Source organism: Saccopteryx bilineata, chromosome 9, assembly GCF_036850765.1.
Source record: "Saccopteryx bilineata isolate mSacBil1 chromosome 9, mSacBil1_pri_phased_curated, whole genome shotgun sequence".
Lineage (NCBI taxonomy): Eukaryota > Metazoa > Chordata > Mammalia > Chiroptera > Emballonuridae > Saccopteryx > Saccopteryx bilineata.
In genome coordinates this window covers 89,949,951-89,970,370 of record NC_089498.1, presented here as the reverse complement: position 1 = coordinate 89,970,370, position 20,420 = coordinate 89,949,951, and the positions used below count along the sequence as shown (strand labels likewise).

General features: G+C 40.9%; 1 protein-coding gene across 2 annotated transcripts in view; it reads left to right on the top strand.

Moving 5' to 3' along the window:
• The first annotated feature begins 1,152 nt into the window (after window positions 1-1,152).
• Window positions 1,153-20,420, top strand: part of WAPL (WAPL cohesin release factor) — a 95,942-nt gene continuing 76,674 nt past the window's right edge. Inside the window, exons 1-2 of one of the 2 annotated variants that reach the window (XM_066242087.1) lie at window positions 1,153-1,589; window positions 4,669-5,189. In XM_066242087.1, coding sequence (XP_066098184.1) covers window positions 4,691-5,189 — 499 coding nt within the window. In that variant the 5' untranslated portion in view covers window positions 1,153-1,589; window positions 4,669-4,690. The remainder of the gene's footprint in view (window positions 1,590-4,668; window positions 5,190-20,420) is intronic. The other variant, XM_066242086.1, reaches the window with a different exon arrangement.

Sequence of the window (20,420 nt, the reverse complement as noted above, 5' to 3'; positions counted from 1 at the left end):
CCTGGACCCTGACCGGGGACTGAACCGGCAATTTCTGCCTCGGGAGGATGTTCTAAACAACCCTGCCACCCTCCAAGGCTTAATAAAAAAAATAAACTTTTTATTAAGGAAAGTTGTAGCTACACAGGTAGAGAGACTGAAATCATGAGCTCGTATGAACACATGACGCAGCATCAACAGTGAAAAGCATCCCGCTGGTTAGGGTTACTCCCCCCCCCCTCGCCCCAGTTTTTACAGGAGTTATTTCAAAGTACATTCTAGGCGCCTGCACACCAGATCATTTTTATCCGTCAAAGTTCTAGCGTATTTTTTTTAATTTTTATTTATTTATTCATTTTAGAGGAGAGAGAGAGAGAGAGAGAGAGAGAGAGAAGGGGGGAGGAGCAGGAAGCTTCAACTCCCATATGTGCCTTGACCAGGCAAGCCCAGGGTTTTGAACCGGCAACCTCAGCATTCCAGGTCAATAGCGTATTTTTTTTTTAACACAACTACATTACCGTTATCACACCGGACAAGGTTAACGATAACTCCTTAATACCATTCAATATTCTCGGGTCACTTTTATCGGGTGCAGGACAGACAGATGGAGAACTACAGAGGTAAAGGACGATGAGCGGGAGGGAGCGCATTATAAAGCCGCGGCCCCCGTGTGCCCAGTCCCCGGGTCTCCCCGGTCCCGCTCTTGTTACCTGGGCCGGGCCAGCGCCGACCAAGCCGGGTCGAGGGCGGCTCGGAGACAAGAGCTCCCCGCTCCCAAGCCGCGGCCCCAGCAGGCCCAGCGCAGCTGCATAACCCACCGTCCCCAGACACCGGTGGGTCCCTAGAGGGGAAACGATTGACACAGCTGCCTGCACTGCACCCCCAGCCCACCCCCGCGACACCTGCGTCTCCCGGCGGGGCCGAGAGCTGGACCAGGCTACCGAGCAGAGGCAGGCCTTGGTCGCGGGAGCAGCTCCGCCCGCCGCCCGCTCCCGCGCGGGGCTCTCAGCCCCCGCGACTTCGCGGACCAGGACTACAACTCCCGTCGGGCCCTGCGGCTGGGCCAATGGCGGGCACCGGAGCATGCGGGGCGCAGCGCCTGCGCGGCAGTTTGAGTAAGCGACCGCGCGATTGGCTGCGGGGTCCAGCGGCCGCGCGGGGTCTGTGGGAAGCGGAGTGACGGAGCGAGCGGCTGTTGGAGGAAGGAGGTGGGGGCCGGGAGCGCAAATGGCGTTGAGATGGTTCAGGGCCCTGTTCAAACTCCAGCGCTGACCATTCGCCCGAGGAAGCGGCGGCGCAGGAGGCGGCGGCGGCCCAGGGAGGGCACGCACTGGGCTCCGGTGGCCAGGGAGGCCTAGGCCCAGGCCCGGCTGGCGGAGCTCAAGGCGAGGAGGGAAGTTGCGGTGCCGCCGCTCCTCCCCCCCTCCACCGGGTTTCCTATTTACCGCGAGCGGAGTCCCGGGTTCTGACGGTGGCGGAGCCTCTTGCCACTCTTCGCGCACCAGCAAGCCCTGTTCCTCCGCGCGGGACTTCGGCGCCCCGCCCGGGGGCCGTTGAGGGCGGGAGAGGCGGAGGCGGCCCGAGGCCAGAGCACCCGCCAGGCGCGGAGGGTAAGTGAGTCTCCGCAGCTGCCTAGGCCCGGAGCGATCCCGGGAGGGTGGGGGAGGCCGGGCTCTGGCAGGGGCGATGGAAGTCTCGCTCTCACGCCCCTACTCCCCAGCCCCCGAGGAAGTTGGGCAGGGAAACCTGGAGAAGTCTTTTTTCCTCCATTCTGTGTCCTTTATTCTGAGTTTTTCCCGAGTGGCTGCTGATTTCCTTCCCATCCCAGGCGCTGTCGAGTGCGTTGGTTTCAGCCCTGCCTCCTGGGCCCTCTCTTGCGCCCCGGACCGCAGCCAAGGCCTTGCTGTGCCCTGTGGAGTCGGTGGCGAAGTCTTCCGGGGCGTCGGAAGCGGCGGCCCTTTCCTGGCGGTGGGGGCGGGGAGGCCAAAAGTTGCGTGAGCCTGCGGCCGGGGCGGGGGGCTCCTCTCGCTGTGCCCACGTGCAGGCCGCCGGCAGGTGAGGGTTTCTAGGTGGCTCGCTTCGCCTTTTACGCTCTCATTCCCAAAGGGGAGCCCCTTAGCCTTTGGCGAGCCGGAGGGCTCGAGATGTGGACAGGTAGTGTGAGGACTCCCCTGAATAATCGACCTGGTTTGGGGCTAAGGAAGGAAAAGACCCAGCGACCGAAAAAACTTAGTTTTGACTCCTGTCCTTCATAGTAGTATGGTAGTCTGTGGAAGTGGAAGTCGGAGCAAGATAGCTTGTGTACTTGAAATATACTTAAAATAAAATGTCAGGTAGGGCCGCACACCTATTTTTGAATGTACACGTACTTTACGCTGGAGGTTTAGGTAATACTATCACGGTAATCTGTCTGGTGAGTGTTAGAAAAAGACACCACGGAAAACTAAAGGAAATCAAAAGTAGGGGATATTATGTAATGAACTCCCAAGTACTCATTTCTCAAATTCAGCAGTTATTAACTCCCTTAAAATTTTCTCGTTTACAGGCTTTACACTCTATACCCGTTAAAGTGAGAGTTGACATTTCATCAATATTTAAGTGTATCTTAGTAAAAGACTAAATTCTTTTTAAAAGTATAAGCATGATTTTTTCTTATCCTTTAAAATAATAGCTCCTTAATATCAAGGCAGTCAATCACCTGCAGACTTTCAACCTGCAACTGGTTCTAGGGCCATTTTTGCAATGAGTTATTCTGGTGTGGGCCTAAAGGAGCTCAAGTGGAGATTTTTTGTTTGGCCTTCAGTTAACATTTTTAGGTCATTACCATGCAAGTGTATCCAAAACATTCCAGCCTTGTTGGGGTATGAGTGTAAATGTAGGTCTGTGTATGAGTTTTTACATTCGTGGAGGAATGAAATCACTTTTATTTTGTAATTCTTGTAGCTGCCAAATATACTTAGTTTTGTTTAGAGTATACTTAAGATTCTTTAGTGTACATCTACAGTAGAAGGGAAAAATAGATCTCCCTTAGCAAAAAGCTTTGCGATATGTTGAAAGGTTTTCAAACAGACTTTATGGACTCTTAATGCATTTGTGTATGATGTCTAAATTATTTTGTTAATTTAGAATTGGCTTCATATCAGATGAGGGGGAAAATTGTCTAGTGAATATATATATATAAAACAAGTTTATAGTGGTTAAATTAATAAAGGGAGAACATTTAAAGTATAGATAGGAACATTGAGAAGTATAAGTCAAGTATCATTCCAGTTGAAAGGATAAAATTTTTTTTTCAAGGCCCAATTGTTCATTTTTTTTCTTGTTATATTTAAGTTTTGATATTTGAATTTTAGAAAGCCAAAGTGTAAGAAATGGGTAAGAGTTGGTAGTGTTTAAAAAGTACTCTAACTTGTTTTTTAAAATGTTTGACTCTTGATTTACTGTTCAGAAAATTTTTGTCCTAGTATTTTTTATTAAAATATAGATAAGTCAGATGAATCAGTTTTCATTTTTATGAAGTGAAAAGGAAAATATACTTTACCATAGCCAAAAGGTGCAGAAGTGATAAGAGGAAGATATGGTTCTGTTGCTTTGTTTAATAATCCATGGACCACTGGCATATGATAGACTTCACCAGCTCCAGAAAATGTAACTCAGCAAATGAGCACAGCACTATAGGGACAAGGAAGATAGAATAAATATGGGTTCTTGTGCTCAGGGAGATGACCAACTAAGGAATATTTTTCAAGTCACACAAAATTATATTAGAACAAGAAGTAGAATTTAAGGTTCTGTTAAAAGCTGCGCGTTTTAATATGTGAGAAAACCACACAATTTTCTCTATTTCTCCCTTATTTTAATAAGTATTATGATATTTCAAAGAACTAAATTTAGTTAATTATTTGATATTTCTGAGATCCTAAAAAGTATGGACATTTTGTGCATACGGTCTTATATTACGGAAAATTTCTCTTCAGGTTATTTTTAAGGTAAAAGAGTTAGGTTCATAAGAATAGTAAGTAGATTCATTTGAAACAAACAAAAAAAACTGATGATTTGCCTGACTGGAAGTGATGCAGTAGATAGAGCATCGACCTGGGATGCTGAGGTCCCTGGTTCAAAACCCTGAGGTTGCAGGCTTGAGTGCAGGGCTCATCCGGCTTGAGCACAGAATCACCAGCTTGAACGCTAGATTACTCAACATGGGATCATCAGCATGATCCCAAGGTCACCGGCTTGAGTCCATGGTCTCTGACTTGAGCAACGGGTCACTGGCTCAGCTGGAGCTCCCCAGTCAAGGCACATGTAAGAAGCTGCCTATGAACAACTAAAGTGCTGCAACTATGAATTGATGCCTCTCTTCTCCCTCCCTGCCTGTCTCTTCCTCTTGCTAAAAATAAATAAATAAATAAATGTTCCACTATAAGTTGGGTAGTCTTACTTTGTAAGCAGCATGTGAATATGTACTGACTGTAAAAAAAGTTGACATATGGGAGTACATAGTGTAAAAAAGTCTCTCTCTCTCTCTCTCTTTACATCCCCTCACCATATTTAAGAATTTTTAGAGATATGTATCTTGAGAATGTTGAAAAGCCACATGGGGAGAATCCTGGGGGTCTTATTTTTGTGTTCAGTGTTAACACTTAAGTATTTGGTGATTATATATTCTTATTTGTTTTTTCCCCACAGAGAATATGAAACAGGTGTCAAAATGACATCCAGATTTGGGAAAACATACAGTAGGAAAGGAGGAAATGGCAGTTCAAAATTTGATGAAGTCTTTTCCAATAAACGGACCACCCTTAGCACAAAATGGGGAGAGACCACATTTATGGCTAAATTAGGGCAGAAGAGGCCCAATTTCAAACCAGATATCCAAGAAATTCCGAAGAAACCTAAGGTGGAAGAAGAAAATACTGGGGACCCTTTTGGATTTGATAGCGACGATGAGTCTCTACCAGTTTCTTCAAAAAATTTAGCCCAGGGTAAGGGTTCCTCTTATTCAGAAACTAGTGAAGCTACTCAGCTGGAAGATGACACTTCTGTACTTGAAGCTAATAACAAAATTAGTCATGTGTTGGATGAAGACAGTGTTGTATCTGATAAATGCTTACATTTGGAGGATACTTTGCTTGAGAAAGAAAAGAGCACAAACCAAGTCTTAGAAGATGATACAAGCAAAAGTAGTTGTGCTAAATTAATGACTTTAGGTAAGTTTTGTTTTTTCTTTATTGTGAGCCAAAAGAACTTTGTGTAAGCCCTTTAGTTAAATGATTTAAATTCTAAAATAATATATATACTCCTTGGGTTTTCTTTCTGCTTTATGGTAATGGGAACTTCAGATGTAAGAACTTGAAAGAAACCAGTTTGGGGTTGAAATTTTACTTAAACATCTTGGATAATGTTTCCAGACTTAATCATTTTGGGAGCAGTCTTTTGTAAATCCCTAATTCCAGTTCCAATAAGAAACATCTCTTTTTGTTGTGTTAGGATTACACAGTATCTCATTTCTATTACTGTGGAGCATTTGGATGGTTACTGATAGTGAAAATGAGATGAGCATTTACAATGAGGATTAGGTTTAGGAGTGTTAGGCTTTCCTCCAAAGCTAGTTTAGAAAGATTAAGGAGGTATGGAGTGCAAACATTGAAGAATTTAACATTGCAATTTGAGATTAGTTTGCAGTCTCTTTGGCGCCAGTAGCAACTTGTATTAGTAGATTTTAATCCATAAAATCAGATGTAGTTTTAAAATGTAACAGATGCCAGATGTAACATTAAAATCTGGCATCTAATGTTCATTCCTAAAACAATATATTTTATCAGTCATATTCTTGCTTCTTTTGTAAAGGATTTGAGACTAAAAATAAATGATAAAAGTGCAATTAACTAAAAGACTTAAGGGCTAAAATTGGAGGTGGCAGGGGAGACAGCTTATCAGCAGTAGGACAAGGATGGCACTGAAGTTGAAAACAAACCTTAGTTCTTGGCAGAGTTTAGTAATATGAAAGGTTATATAGATCTCATCATATTTTGAAAAGAAGTTAAAGACGAAACTTTCTTAGTACTGAGTTCTTAAGAGGAATTTGTTCTTTGGAGGCTTTTATGGGGGCAGGGGCTCAAACATGATAAAAGTATGATAAAAGACGTTGCCTTGCATGGCTTTAGTATACATGCTGAAACTTTTTCACTCTTTCTCACTCTTGGATGAGAGGATGAGCCAGCTGTTAATGTCATTCCCTCTATTCTCCTGGTTAAATCTGATTTGACTGTTCCTTATGATTTGCTCGTATTTTTCCTGAAGTGTGTTCGTAACTTAAGGTTAGGTAAACTTTTCATTTAAAAGCAGAGCATAAAAACTGCTTCCCAGGTTAGCTCTAAAAATGAATTATAATTGAGCCAACATGCACTTTTATAGATCAGTCTCAAAGAGGTCAAGTTGACTGTCCCAAGGTCAGCTAGCGGCAGAATTGGGATGAGATTAATTTATTGACTTTCCACATGTTGAGCAGCTACGGTGCTGAGGCTCAGGGAATGCTGTTTCACTTTAGTTGTCTAGTGTTCTAATTGTCAAATCTTGCTGTCCTCTGGTAGTTGATCCACATTGTGGGGCATGTAGGCTGGAGGAAGGAAGGTGAGGTTGGGGAAGTGGTAAAACTGGTCAAGGAACATAGACACAAGTTTCCCTAAGAGCTGTCTTTTGTAGAATAGGGTATCCACAGGCAGAGGATATCAAGAGGATGAAAGTTTCTGTAGAGAGAGAACAGGAACTGGAAGTTAAATATTTAAAGGCAAGTCCATATATATATAGTTTTGCTGGTGTTAGGTCTATAATCTATATGCCCAGACTGCCATTTGAAGTTGTTTGGCAGGAATTGGAAGCAGTATTTTGTAGAAATGAGATACTAGTTTCCTAGGCTGATGTAGTTAAATTGTAGTTTTTGGTGCTGATACTATGGCCTGATTGGGAATTCAAACTCCATTATTAATGGATTTGTGAGGAGAATATATATACTAAAATACAGACAAGTAAACATTCAAGAACATTCTGTCATTCTTCTTTTCTCCTTCACAAGGCACCCTTAGTGGGAAGGGTATAGAGCTGTATTTCCTTTTTTTTACCCTCCTCTCCTTTGGCCACCCAGAGCTGCTGCAACCCTGGCAGCCCTCTATAGGATAAAAAGGGAACTTTGAGGGAGTGCTTTTAATTCTCTTGATAGTCTTATCCTAAGTTGTTCTTATAAAAACATTTATAAGTTTCTATGTTTACAAGTTGGCTAAAGTTCTGGGAATAATTCTATTACGTTATGACCTTTTTTCCTCTTTGCTTCTCCCCTCTAAAATTTGGTTTCCTCATGTCTAAACTTTTTTTACATTATGTTTGTTAAATTGTTATTGCTTTTACTCTCATTTAGAAAGCCTTCTGATTTTATAAGTTTAGAAACCCAAACCTAAGTTTTTGATCAAAGGAATCTATAAATCTGAAGTCGTTCTTAACCTGTTTTGAATTAGATCCTTTTGAGAATGATAAAATTTTGGACTTCAGATAAAAGTTTGATATACCTGCTTAGGTCTCAGAAATCTCTGAAATCCTTTGCAGGTCATGTTCAGACATTTTATTCAAGAACCTTTGAGAAATTTTATCATCAAGCTTATTCAGAGTGTGCAAGTTAAATTCCATAGTATCCTTCCAGTATAATGTTCCTGCTCATTCAGACCATTTTTCAGTGTGTAATTAGAGTAGGCCCCCCCCCCCTTTATCTGCAGGAAATACATTCTGAGACCTCTCTAGTGGATTCCTGAAACCATAGATAGTACTGAACCCTATACATACTGTATTTTTTCCTCTACTGTATGGACATACCTGTGATAAAGTTTAATTTGTAAATTAGGCACAGTAAGAGATTAACAGTAATAAAATAGAACAATTATAATAATATACTGTAATAGAAGTTATGTGAATGACTTCAGGTTAAGTATGGTTTACTTGAAACAAGCACTGTGATACATGACAGTCATCTCATAACTGAAAATGCTACTAAGTGACTAATGGATGGGTAGCATATCCAGTGTGGATATACTGGACAAAGGGGTGATTCAAGTCCTGGCAGGTTGGAGCAGGATGGTGAGATATTTTCATCATGCTACTCAGAAGGGCACACAACATAAAACTTATGAATTGTTTATACATGTAATATTCCACTTAATCATTTCGGATTCTGGTTGACTGGACAGTTGAAACTGGAAAATGAAACTGCAGGTAAGGGAAGGGGGGCTTGTTGTACATCATATCGGTGTAAAGGGCTTATCTGAGCTCAGACTTATTCTATTATTTCTCCTGGCATTACATTTTAAAGTGATCTCTTTCACTGTAGGGGAGTTTGTAGTTAACTTTTAGGTACTATTAAAATTCTTTGTTTTAAACATTTTATATTAGATAATACTTTTAAAAATTGTGGCTTATATGAAGAGGAAACTCAATGAGGTCATGATAAAACATATAATGCTTGGAATTTTCAAAATAGATGCTTGATGGGTAAGGAAACAAGAGGCAAGATTACAAACTGAATGGAAACTGCAAAGAATAACTGAGTTGGTAAAATGTCCTGACCCTTGATTTAAAAAAACAAAAATTTATCAGCTTCAATGGTTGTCATCATATTGGTTAATCTCGTTTCATCTATTTTACTCACTGTTTCCACCTCCCATTCTCTACCCCTTGCATTATTTCAAAGCAGATTTAGGATTTCCCATTTTATTTGCAAATACTTCAGTTGCAGTTGCTATTTAAAGCCAGTGAGTTCTCAGGTGTGCCATTTAAAAAATGACTGTTAACAGGAGCTAAATGTTTGCCCTTTTAAGAGATCTTGGAATATTCTTTAGTGTTGCATTTATGACTATGTGGCATTAAAGGTAAAAAAAAGCTGCTCTTGCCTGTATTCCATTTTCTGTCCATGCTTTCTGCTATAAGTTTTTAAATCTGAAGTCTAGAATGACGTGTGCAAAGACATATTTCTCCTTGGCACACTTTACTTGCTAACCAGCTGGGGTTCAATCTACACACCCTACCAAATATTGAGATAACTGCTACATAGGCTCTTAATTTACATGACTGGTTTTGTGGCCAGTAAAGTTTTTTCCATTTGCTTAAAACTGTACTGAATATTTGTGTAAGTTAGAGGGATGATATTGTCAGGAAGTTAAGAACTTTGATTTAGAACAGAGGATGATTTTCAGAAAGGCAAATGATTATTCTATTCCTGAAAGCTTAAAGTAGGCCAGGAACTTGTGACCTGAGATGAGATTGTTCTCTGCTCATTGGATAAAAGACAGGTGATTAATGAGGATTATTAAAGAATTCTGAAAGTACAGTATCAGCAAGAGTTACTTGTTTTAATTTAGATATTGAATGTATTTGTTGTATAAAAAATACTTGTTATACCTAAAACTCTTCTTTTAAGAGAAATGGGTAAGACTCAGTCATAAAGAATTATTTGCAACAGCATGGATGGAATTAGAGGCTATTATGGTAAGTGAAATAAGTCAGAGAAAGACAAGTACAATATGATTTCACTTATCAATGGAATGGAAAGAGCAAAATATATGAGCAAACAATTGAAACAGACTCATAGATACAGAGAACACAGACTAATAGTTGCTAGAGGGGTTGGGGTTTGAGGGATTAGGTGAAAGGTGAAGGGATTAAGAAGTACAAATTGGTAGTTACAAAATAGTCCACAGGGATCTAAAGTACAGCGCAGGGAATATAGTCAGTATATGGTGTCAGGAGGGTATTGAAAATACTGGGGGAGAACCTTGTGAAGTATATGATTGACCACTGTGCTGTACACCTGAAACAAATACAAATTAATATTGAATGTACTCTGTAATAAAGTTTAAAAATAAAGAAGTGGGTAAGATACCTATTTATTCAGTTCCTACCTTGTGCTGAGCCTTTTGTGTATCCTTTTTTTAAATTTTTTATTATTATTATTTTTTTACAGAGACAGCGAGTCAGAGAGAGTGATAGATAGGGACAGACAGACAGGAATGGAGAGAGATGAGAAGCATCAATCATCAGTTTTTCGTTGTGACACCTTAGTTGTTCATTGATCGCTTTGTCATACGTGCCCTGACCGTGGGGCTACAGCAGACCGAGTAACCCCTTGCTCGAGCTAGCGACCTTGGGTCCAAGCTGGTGAGTTTTGCTCAAACCATATGAGCCTGCACTCAAGCTGGCGACCTCGGGGTCTCAAACCTGGGTCCTCCGTATCCCAGTCCGACGCTCTATCCACTGCGCCACTGCCTGGTCAGGCCCTTTGTGTATCCTTGATCACAACTGTTTAAGGCAGACTTTTCTCCCATTTTATGGATGGTAAAGCACAGTTCAGAGAGGCCGAATAATCTGGAACTATTAAGTGAAATAACTAAGAAACACCCAGAGTATTTCTTCATATGGTGCTGCTGTGTTCTGATACGAATAAATTTACTTTTATCATATTTGAAGATTTTTATTTTTTTGACAGAGAGAGGGACAGACAGACAGGAAGGGAGAGAAATGAGAAGCATCGATTCTTCATTGCAGCACCTTGGTGGTTCATCAGTTGCTTTCTCATATGTGCCTTGATGGGTCAGGGGGCTATAGCAGAGTGAATGACCCCTTGCTCAAGCCAGCGACCTTTGGGCTGAAGCCAGCAACCATGGGGTCATGTCTATAATCCCACGCTCAAGCTGGTGAACCTGTGCTCTAGTGGGATGAGCCCACGCTCAAGCCGACGACTTCGGGGTTTTGAACCTAAGTCCTCCACGTCCCAGTCAGAGGCTCTATCCACTGTGCGACTGCCTAGCCAGATGAAGATTTATTTTAAAAATAATGGACTGTCCCTATATGATCAGTATTGTCTTATGTTGGAAAGAACTATTTTGACAAAGAACAAATTATGGATTCCCTTCTGCCTCTAAGTAACTTTTAAAAGTAATAAGTAACTTTTAAAAGTAATAAGAATGATGGTCAAACTACTTCAATGAATAAAACTGACCTTATTTTTACAGGTAATAGGTATCTTTTAAAAGTAATAAGAATGATGGTCAAACTACTTCAATGAATAAAACTGACCTTATTTTTACAGGTAATAGGTATCTTTTAAAAGTAATAAGAATGATGGTCAAACTACTTCAATGAATAAAACTGACCTTATTTTTACAGGTAATAGGTATCTTCTACTTTTTAATTTTTAGTGCCATGTATAGCATGTAAATTCTGACAGGGACACTAATTTTAATTAAATTCATTTATTTAAAATTTTTTTTAAACCATTCATTAGAGGGGGAGAGAGAAGGAAAGAGGGGGGGGGGAGAGAGAGAGAGAGAGAGAGAAAGAGAAAGAGAGAAGGGGGAGGAGCGGAGCAAGAAGCATCAACTCCCATATGTGCCTTGACCAAGCAAGCCCAGGGTTTTGAACCGGTGACCTCAGCATACCAGGTCAGTGCTTTATCCACTGTGCCACCACAGGTCAGGCCTAAATTTATTTTGTTTTAAAGTAGAACTTTAATTTCTTGTAAAAGATTTTCTTAGTAAAAGGATCATTCTTAAGGCTTGAGCAATAACAAAAGTGCAGCTGACAACACATTTTTGTAAAGTACTTGATGCTTTTCATATGTATTCCATATTGGAATTTAGAGCCAGATGACACATCATAAATCTTCCTGGTCTAGCCACTGACTCTAGGTAGCAGGGCCTTTCAGGGCCCTGATGGTAGAGGAAGATGCCTTTGTTCATCAGAAGGTGTGGGGCAGGCCTTCCTTCCAACCATCCAGCTCTTTCTTTTAGAGTCCTTTATGTTCTGAGTGTTGGGTGTATGTCCATGAACAAGATTTTGCTTATTTCATTCTAGTGGGCAAGGCAGAGATTGAATAAAGAATAACACATGTGCTGAAAATCGGGGAAAAATAGAGGGTGCTGTAATTGTGTGTAATAGGCTCATGTATCTGGTTTGAGGGAGGGATGGGGGCAAGGCTGACATCTCACTTGAGACTTACTGGTACATTAAGAAAGGATAAAAGTGTCAGAGCTTGGTTACATAGACTGGGAGGAAGAAGGAGACATCAAAAATGATTCCTGGCCCTGGTTGGTTGGCTCAGTGGTAGAGCACTGGCCCAGCATGTAGATGACCCTGGTTCGATTCCTGGTCAGGACACACAGGAGAAGCGACCATCTCATTCTCCTCTCCTCCCCTCCCTTGTCCCTCTCTTCTCTTCCTCTCTCCCCTCTTCCTGCAGCCATGGCTCATTTGGTTCAAGTACATGGGCCCGGGTGCTTGAGGATGGCTCCATGGAGCTTCTGCTTCAGTTACTAAAAATAGCTTGGTTGCGAGTATGGCCCCAGGTGGGCAGAGCATTGGCCCCAGGTGGGGTTGCTGAGTGGATCCCTGTTGGGGCTCATGCGGAGTCTCTCTGTCTCCCCTCCTTTCAATTGCAAAAAGAAAAAAAAACATTAAAAAAATGATTTCTAATTATTTGCTGTGAGCAATTGAGCTTACAAAGGGATGTCACAAGAGGGTGTTTTGTAGTCAAGTTTATCAGTTCTTGGCACATTGGATTTGAGATATTTGTGATATATTCAAGAGGCAGTAGGATCTGCTGGTGTGGAACTTAGATAAGAATCTTGGTTGGAGATGGTAATACATTTGAGATTAAGCATATAATGTTTCTTAAAAATATAGGATTAGATGTAGTTATTAAGGAGAGTGTGAGGAAAAAATACTGAGCTATGAAGAACTTGCAATACTTAATAGATGGAGAGAAGAAGAAGGAAAACAAGAATGAAATTGAATAGGAGCAATTACAGCACCTGAAGGAAAATCAAGCAAGTGATATTTTATGGAGGCCAGCAGAAAGGTGTTTCATGAGGAATCAACTGAATTGGAACGCTGCTGCAAAGTCAGTCATGGAGAAGACTGCAGAGCAGGCATTGGCATTTCCTTACTGGATTGGAGTTGTCGCTGAGTAGTGAGTACACAGTGAGGAAATAGGGGTAACAAGTATGCTTGACTTGTTAAATATGCTGGGAAGGGAGAATTAAAAGGGCAGCTAGAGATAGATGAGGTGTTCTGGAAGGTTTGGTGGCATGAGAGAGCCTTGAAGCATAGGATCCAATGCATATGGGGCAGGAGATCTAGAAGAAGGGATGCTGCATTTCCTGGACAGGAGGAACGATGGGTGAAAAGGTGGGCTGGGTGGAAGAATAGAAGATAGATGGCTTTTGGATAGAAGCATTTTATTTTCTCCCGTACAGTTGCAGAAGTTGTCTCTGAAAGGGAGAAAGTAGGGCAGGAGTAATATGATGGGGGCTCAACGGGAGAGGCAAAGGGTTCAAACATGCTATAGAACAGGAGTCCCCGAACTTTTTACACAGGGGGCCAGTTCACTGTCCCTCAGACTGTTGGAGAGCCACCACATACAGTGCTCCTCTCACTGACCAATGAAAGAGGTATCCCTTCCGGAAGTGCGGCGAGGGGCTGGATAAATGGCCTCAGGGAGCCACATGCGGCCCGGGGGCCTAGTTTGGGGACACCTGCTGTAGAAAGTGGAAGGAGCTGTCTAGAGAGGATTTCTGGACATTATTGGGGCCTTAGTTGAAGTTTGTCACTAAAAACTATGGTCACTAATCTACCCATTGTATGAATGAATGTTCCCCCTGCCCCAGTAGGTCCTATTAGCCAGAACCTACAAAGAATATAGAATATTGGATAGGATAATTAGAATTATACTGAATTGGCATTTCATCTGACAAGATACGGAATGAATAGGTATAGAAGAAAGAGAATGTAAGGTATTGACCAAAGAATGATTAAAGTGAAAGATTATAGGATTTAAAATTGGCCTGATCTGTGGTGGAGCAGTGGATAGAGTGTCTACCTGGAAAGCCTGGATCACGGGTTCGAAACCCCAGGCTTGCTCAGTCAAGGCACATACAGCAAGCAAGCAATGAACAACTAAAATGAAGCAACTATCATTCGATATTTCTCACACACCCCCATCCCCCGTAAAATCAATAAGTAAAATCTTTAAAAACAAAACAAAATGCTCAGTAGTTGAACAAACCTGGTGGGTAAGAGAAAGGAGAGAAGAAGGGTCAGTATACAGAGAGACATATTAAGTAAAAGTCAAGAGTGGGATTACTGGAACAAGCAAGTTAGATAGTTGGTAGGTTATAATTTAAAAGTGGGTTCTTTGATTTTAATACTTAAGAAGAGAAGCCTTTTAGGACATGGCAACTTCTTGATGAAATTGAGACATGGTGGCTGAGATGGAATGTAGAAGACTTGATAGGAAGTTAAAGAACTGGAAGGTCAGGGAGGTTGGGATTTGCTAGAATTCAGGGTGATAGCAAAACTGGCATGTAGAGGTAAATTATAATTCTTGTGTAAAATCCTTAAATAAATGAAGAATACGAGGTTGTAGGATGACAGGTATAGGGAAGGTTAGAGGTTAACTGGATAGGTGGCACAAGCCTCAAAAGCATGAGCTTTTTATAAGAGGGGCAGAATAATAGTTCTATAGGGAGGCTCTGGAGAACCAGCATACCAGTGAGCCCAAACCATCCTACTTTGAGATACTCGGGGGCTACGGAAGAAAAGAGGCATTCTTAGTTAGGTTTCAGCTAGGACAAGGTGTATATGAGTCTGCTGATGACTCGGGGCTGGATACTTGAGACCAGTGGTCCCCAAGCCCCGGACTACGGACCGGTACCAGTCTGTGGGCCATTTGGTACCGGTCCACAGAGAAAGAATAAATAACTTAAATTATTTCCGTTTTATTTATATTTAAGTCTGAACGATGTTTTATTTTTAAAAAATGACCAGATTCCCTCTGTTACATCTGTCTTAAGACTCATTCTTGACGCTTGTCTCGGTCATGTTACACATTTATCCGACCCACCCTAAAGGCCGGTCGTGAAAATATTTTCTGACATTAAACCGGTCCGTGGCCCAAAAAACGTTGGGGACCACTGCTCTAGATTTCAGGGGTGGGTGGTAGGTGGGAAAGAAGTATACAGATAACATTTTGAGTATTATATACAGGAGAAGGTAGATGACAGGATGTGTTTTACATTTTGGATCATGACTCAGAGAAATGGATGAGAGCCATGGTGGTTAGAACTATATTTTCCTCAAGCAGTTTTCAAACCTTTGTTCATAAATCATCTGAACAGTTTTTGAAAACCATCCCCACTTCATACATTCTCCGCCTTCTCCAATAAGTTTTTAAAGTTTGCATTTTGATTTTATCAAAGTCCTAAATGGAAACAGATATTATGCCCCAATTAGTCTAATACCAGGAAGGTTTATTTATAAAGGGGTTACTTACAAAAATGTGGGATGAGTGTTAAGCACTGGGGATGGTGCCCTGGCCTTGCTCAGCTGCAGTGAAGCTGTTATCACCCATTTTCACAGGTACAAAGGATCATCTGAGCCATATAGAGGAAGCCACCTTCTGTTGAAGGGCCTCATAAGGAAAGCACTGGAGGAGTTACATACCTGAACCTAACTCCTTCCTTTGTTCTTCTGGGGCTCCCCTTGGGTTGAACCCAGTGGATGCCTGAGGGTAAGGAAACTTTGATACAGGTCAGCCTTCTAGGGCTGAGATTAGTGTGGAGAGTGGATCTAGGACAGGTGGAAGCTATCTGGTGTACTGTCTAAAAAACAAACACCAAACAGTAAAGTTCTATGGAAATGTATACAGTTATGTAATCACTATCAAGAGCTAGAATAATAGAATTTTTCATCACCTCAAAAGTTTGTCTGTGGTCAGTCCTTTCTCTTGTCTCCAGCCCCTGGCATCCATTGATCTGTTTTCTGACCCTGTAGTTTCGTTTTCGTCTTTTCCAAAATGTCATACACATGGGAACATGTGGTATGTAGTCTTAACAATCTGGCTTTTTTTAATTTAGTATAATGCTTTTTAAGAATACTCCATGTTGTGGCATAAGTAGTTCATTGGTTCTTATTGCCAAGTAGTAGTACATTGTATATAATCCATTCATTAGTTGAAGGACATTTGCATTGTTTTTCAGTTTTTGGCAATTATGAATGAAGCTACTGTGAACATTCACGTTTAGGTTTTTTTTAAAAAATTACTATTCAGTGAGGGAGGCAGACACAGACAGACTCTTGCATGCACCCAGACTGGGACTCCGGGTAGCCCACTAGGTGGTGGTGCTCCGCCCATCTGGGGCATTGCTCAGCAACTGAGCTCTTCTTAAGGAGGCCACTGAACCATCCTCAGTGCCTGGGGCCAACTTGCTACAATCCAGCTATGGCTGCAGGAGAAGAGAAAAGTGAGAAGAGGAGGGGCAGAGAAGCAGATTGGTCTTCTCCTGTGTGCCCTGACTGGGAATGGAATCCAGAGACGGCTGACGCTCTACCAGTTGAGCCAACTGGGCAGGACCACACATTTAGGTTTTTATTTTTTTAAAGTTTTATTGATTTTAATTTATTGTGTTTGCATAGATTCAAGTGTCCCACTGAATATCTGTCCCCTCCCCCCTGCCCCATGTTCCCATCGGTGTCCCTGTTGCTCACAACCTCCCAATGCCTTCCCCCCTTCCCTCCAGGATTTGCTTTGCTGCTCTCTATAATGCTGTGTTTTTATATATATATAATATATATATAATTATATATATAATTTCACTAATCTCTTTCTCTTCTCTGATCCCATCTTCTCTTCTGCTTTTCCTCTGACCACTATCCCTCTGGTCCCTTTGATCCCGCCTCTGTCTCTGTTCTGTTCCTCAGTTCACATTGTTCATTAGATTCCTCAAATGAGTGAGGTCATATAATATTTTTCTTTCTCTGCCTATCTTATTTCACTTAGCATAATAGTTTCCAGCTCCATCCATGAGGAAGCAAAACGTAAGATTTCCTTTTTCACGACCACATAGTATTCCATTGTGTATATGTACCACTGCTTTTTAATCCACTCGTCCACTGAAGGACACTTGGGCTGTTTCCAGATCTTGGCTATTGTAAACAATGCAATAAACATGGAGGTGTATTTCTTCTTCTGAATCAGTGATTTGGTGTTCTTAAGATAAATTCTAAAAGTGTGATGGCTTTGTCAAAAGGCAGTTCCATTTTTAATTTTTTGAGGAATCTCCATACTGTTTTGCACAGTGGCTGCACCAGTCTGCATTCCCATCATCAGTGCAGGAGGGTTCCCTTTTCTTCACATCCTCGCCAGCACTTTTTCTGTGTTTTGTTGATGAGCCCCATTCTGACAGGTGTGAGGTGATATCTCATTGTGGTTTTAATTTGCATTTCTCTAATGATTAGTGATGTTGAGCATTTTTTCATATGCCTATTGGCCATCTGTGTGTCCTCTTTGGAGAAGTGGGTATTCATTTCTTCTACCCATTTTTTGATTGGATTGTTTGTCTTTCTGGTGTTGAGTTTTACAAGGTCTTTATAAATTTTGGTTATTAACCCCTCATCAGACGTATTGTCAAATATGTTCTGCCATTGTGTGGTTTGTCTTTTTATTTTGTTCCTGTTGTCTTTTGCTGTGCAAAAGCTTTTTAGTTTGATATACTCCCATTTGTTCATTCTGTCCTTTATATCACTTGCCCAGGGAGATAAATCGGCAAATATATTGCTGTGAGAGAGGTTAAAGAGCTTACTACCTGTGTTTTATTCCAAGATGATTATGGTTTTACGACTTACATTTAAGTCTTTTATCCATTTTGAATTTATTTTTGTGAATGGTATAAGTTGGTGGTCTGTCTAGTTTCATTTTTGTTTTTTGCAGGAAGCATCCAATTTTCCCAACACCATTTGTTAACGAGGCTGTCTTTACTCCATTGTATGCTCTTACCTCCTTTGTCAAATACCAGTTGTGCATAAAGGTGTGGGTTTATTTCTGGGTTCTCTGTTCTGCTCCATTGATCTGTATGCCTGTTCTTATGCCAGTACCAAGCTGTTTTGAGTACAATAGCCTTGTAATATAACTTGATATTGGGAAGTGTGATACCCACTTTATTCTTCTTTTTCAAGATTGCTGAGGCTATTCGTGTTCTTTTTTGGTTCCATATAAATTTTTGGTATATTTGTTCTATGTCTTTGAAGTATGCCTTGGTATTTTAATAGGAATTGCATTGAATTTATAAATTGCTTTGGGTAATATAGACATTTTAATGATGTTTATTCTTCCTATCCATGAACATGGTATATGCCTCCACTTATTCGTATCTTTCCTGATTTCTTTTATCAATGTTTTATAATTTTCTGAGTACAAGTCTTTAATCTCCTTGGTTAGATTTATTCCTAGGTACTTTATTTTTTTGGTTGCAATAGTAAAGGGGATTGATTCCTTGATTTCTCTTTCTGACAGTTCATTATTAGTGTATAAAAATGCCTCTGATTTCTGAGTATTGATTTTATATCCTGCCACCTTGCCGAATTCATTTATCAGGTCTAGTAGTTTTTTGACTGAGACTTTAGGATTTTCTATATACAATATCATATCATCTGCAAATAATGATAGTTTTACTTCTTCTTTTCCAATTCGGGTGCCTTTTATTTCTTTTTCTTGTCTGATTGCTGTGGCTAGGACTTCCAGAACTATGTTGAATAAGAGTGGTGAAAGGGGACACCCCTGCCTTGTTCCTGATCTTAAGGGGATTGCTTTTAATTTTTGCCCATTGAGTATGATGTTGGCTGTGGGTTTGTCATAGATGGCCTTTATCATGTTGAGGTATGTTCCCTGTATTCCCACTTTGCTGAGAGTTTTGATCATGAATGGGTGCTGGATTTTATCAAATGCTTTTTCTGCATCTATTGATATTATGTTATTTTTCTCCTTTCTTTTGTTTATATGATGAATCACATTGATTGATTTGCAAATATTGTACCAACTTTGCCTCCCCAGAATAAATCCCACTTGATCATGGTGTATGATTTTTTTCATGTATTGCTGGATCTGGTTTGCTAATATTTTGTTGAGAATTTTAGCATCTAGATTCATCAGGGATATTGGCCTATAGTTTTCTTTCTTTGTATTGTTTTTGCCTGGTTTTGGAATGAGGATTATGCTTGCCTCATAAAAGGAGCTTGGAAGTCTTCCCTCCTTTTGGATTTTTTGAAATAGCTTAAGAAGGATAGGAGTTAGTTTTTCTTGGAATATTTTGTAGAATTCGCCTGTGAAGCCATCTCGCCCAGGGTTTTTGTTTGTTGGGATTTTTTTGATAACTGTTTCAATCTCATTTGTTGTAATCAATCTGTTTAGGTTTCCTGATTCTTCTCACATTTGGTTTTTGTGTAGACATGTTCTCATTTTTCTTTGGTAAGTACGAAGGTATGGGATTGGTGGTCATGATCTTAAATGCTTGCAACGGTTAAAATTTTCTGTCAAATAATGATATAATTTCCTGTAAATACTGACATTTTAAAATAAAACTAACATGCGATTTAAGTATCATAGTGATTTCTTTTAATCCTTTTTATTGTAAAATAAAACAGAGAAAACCACACCATATATGATAATATATAAAATATATGTTTAGCTTAATGATTGGTAAGAGCAGCATTCTTGTGACCACCACCCATTCCAAGAAATAGAATTTTGCCAGCCACTCCACAAGGTCTCCCATTTGTCCCCTCCTGCAACCCCCATTACTTCTATTCTCTCTTATTATACTCTTGATTGCAAATGTCATAAATATTTGTTGTTGACTTTCATGCATTAATAAAAATAATACCCTGGCCCTGGCCAGTGGCTCAGTAGGTAGAGTGTCGACCTGGTTTATGGATATCCTGCAGCTGATTCCTGGACAGGGCACAGGAGAATCAACCCTCTGCTTCTCTTCTTCTTTCTCTACCCCTTCTCTCTCTTTTCCTCTCCCATAGCCAGTGGCTCAACTGGTTTGAATGAGGCCCCGGGCGCTGAGTATAGCTCAATTAGTCCCTGCTCATCAGCCTCAGACACTAAAAATAGCTCAGTACACGGGCATCTGCCCCATATGGGGTTGCCAGGTGGATCCTGGTCGGGACACGTGGGAGTCTGCCTCACTATCTCCCCTCCTCTCACCTTAGAAAATGAAATACCCCTTTTCCTTTTGGAAATTATATTTCTGTTCCACTTCCTTTTCGGAATTTTACTGTAATGTATATATTTGTTTAGTCTTTTAATGCTCATTCTTTTCATAATTTTTTTGTACAAAATATGCAAATAGATTCATAAACTTTTTTTTTTTTTTTTTCTTTTTTCCCTGAAGCTGGAAACGGGGAGGCAGTCAGACAGACTCCCGCATGCACCTGACCGGGATCCACCCGGCACGCCCACCAGGGGGCGATGCTCTGTCCATCTGAGCGTTGCTCTGTTATGACCAGAGCCAGTCTAGCACCTGAGGCAGAGGCCATGGAGCCATCCCCAGCGCCTGGGCCAACTT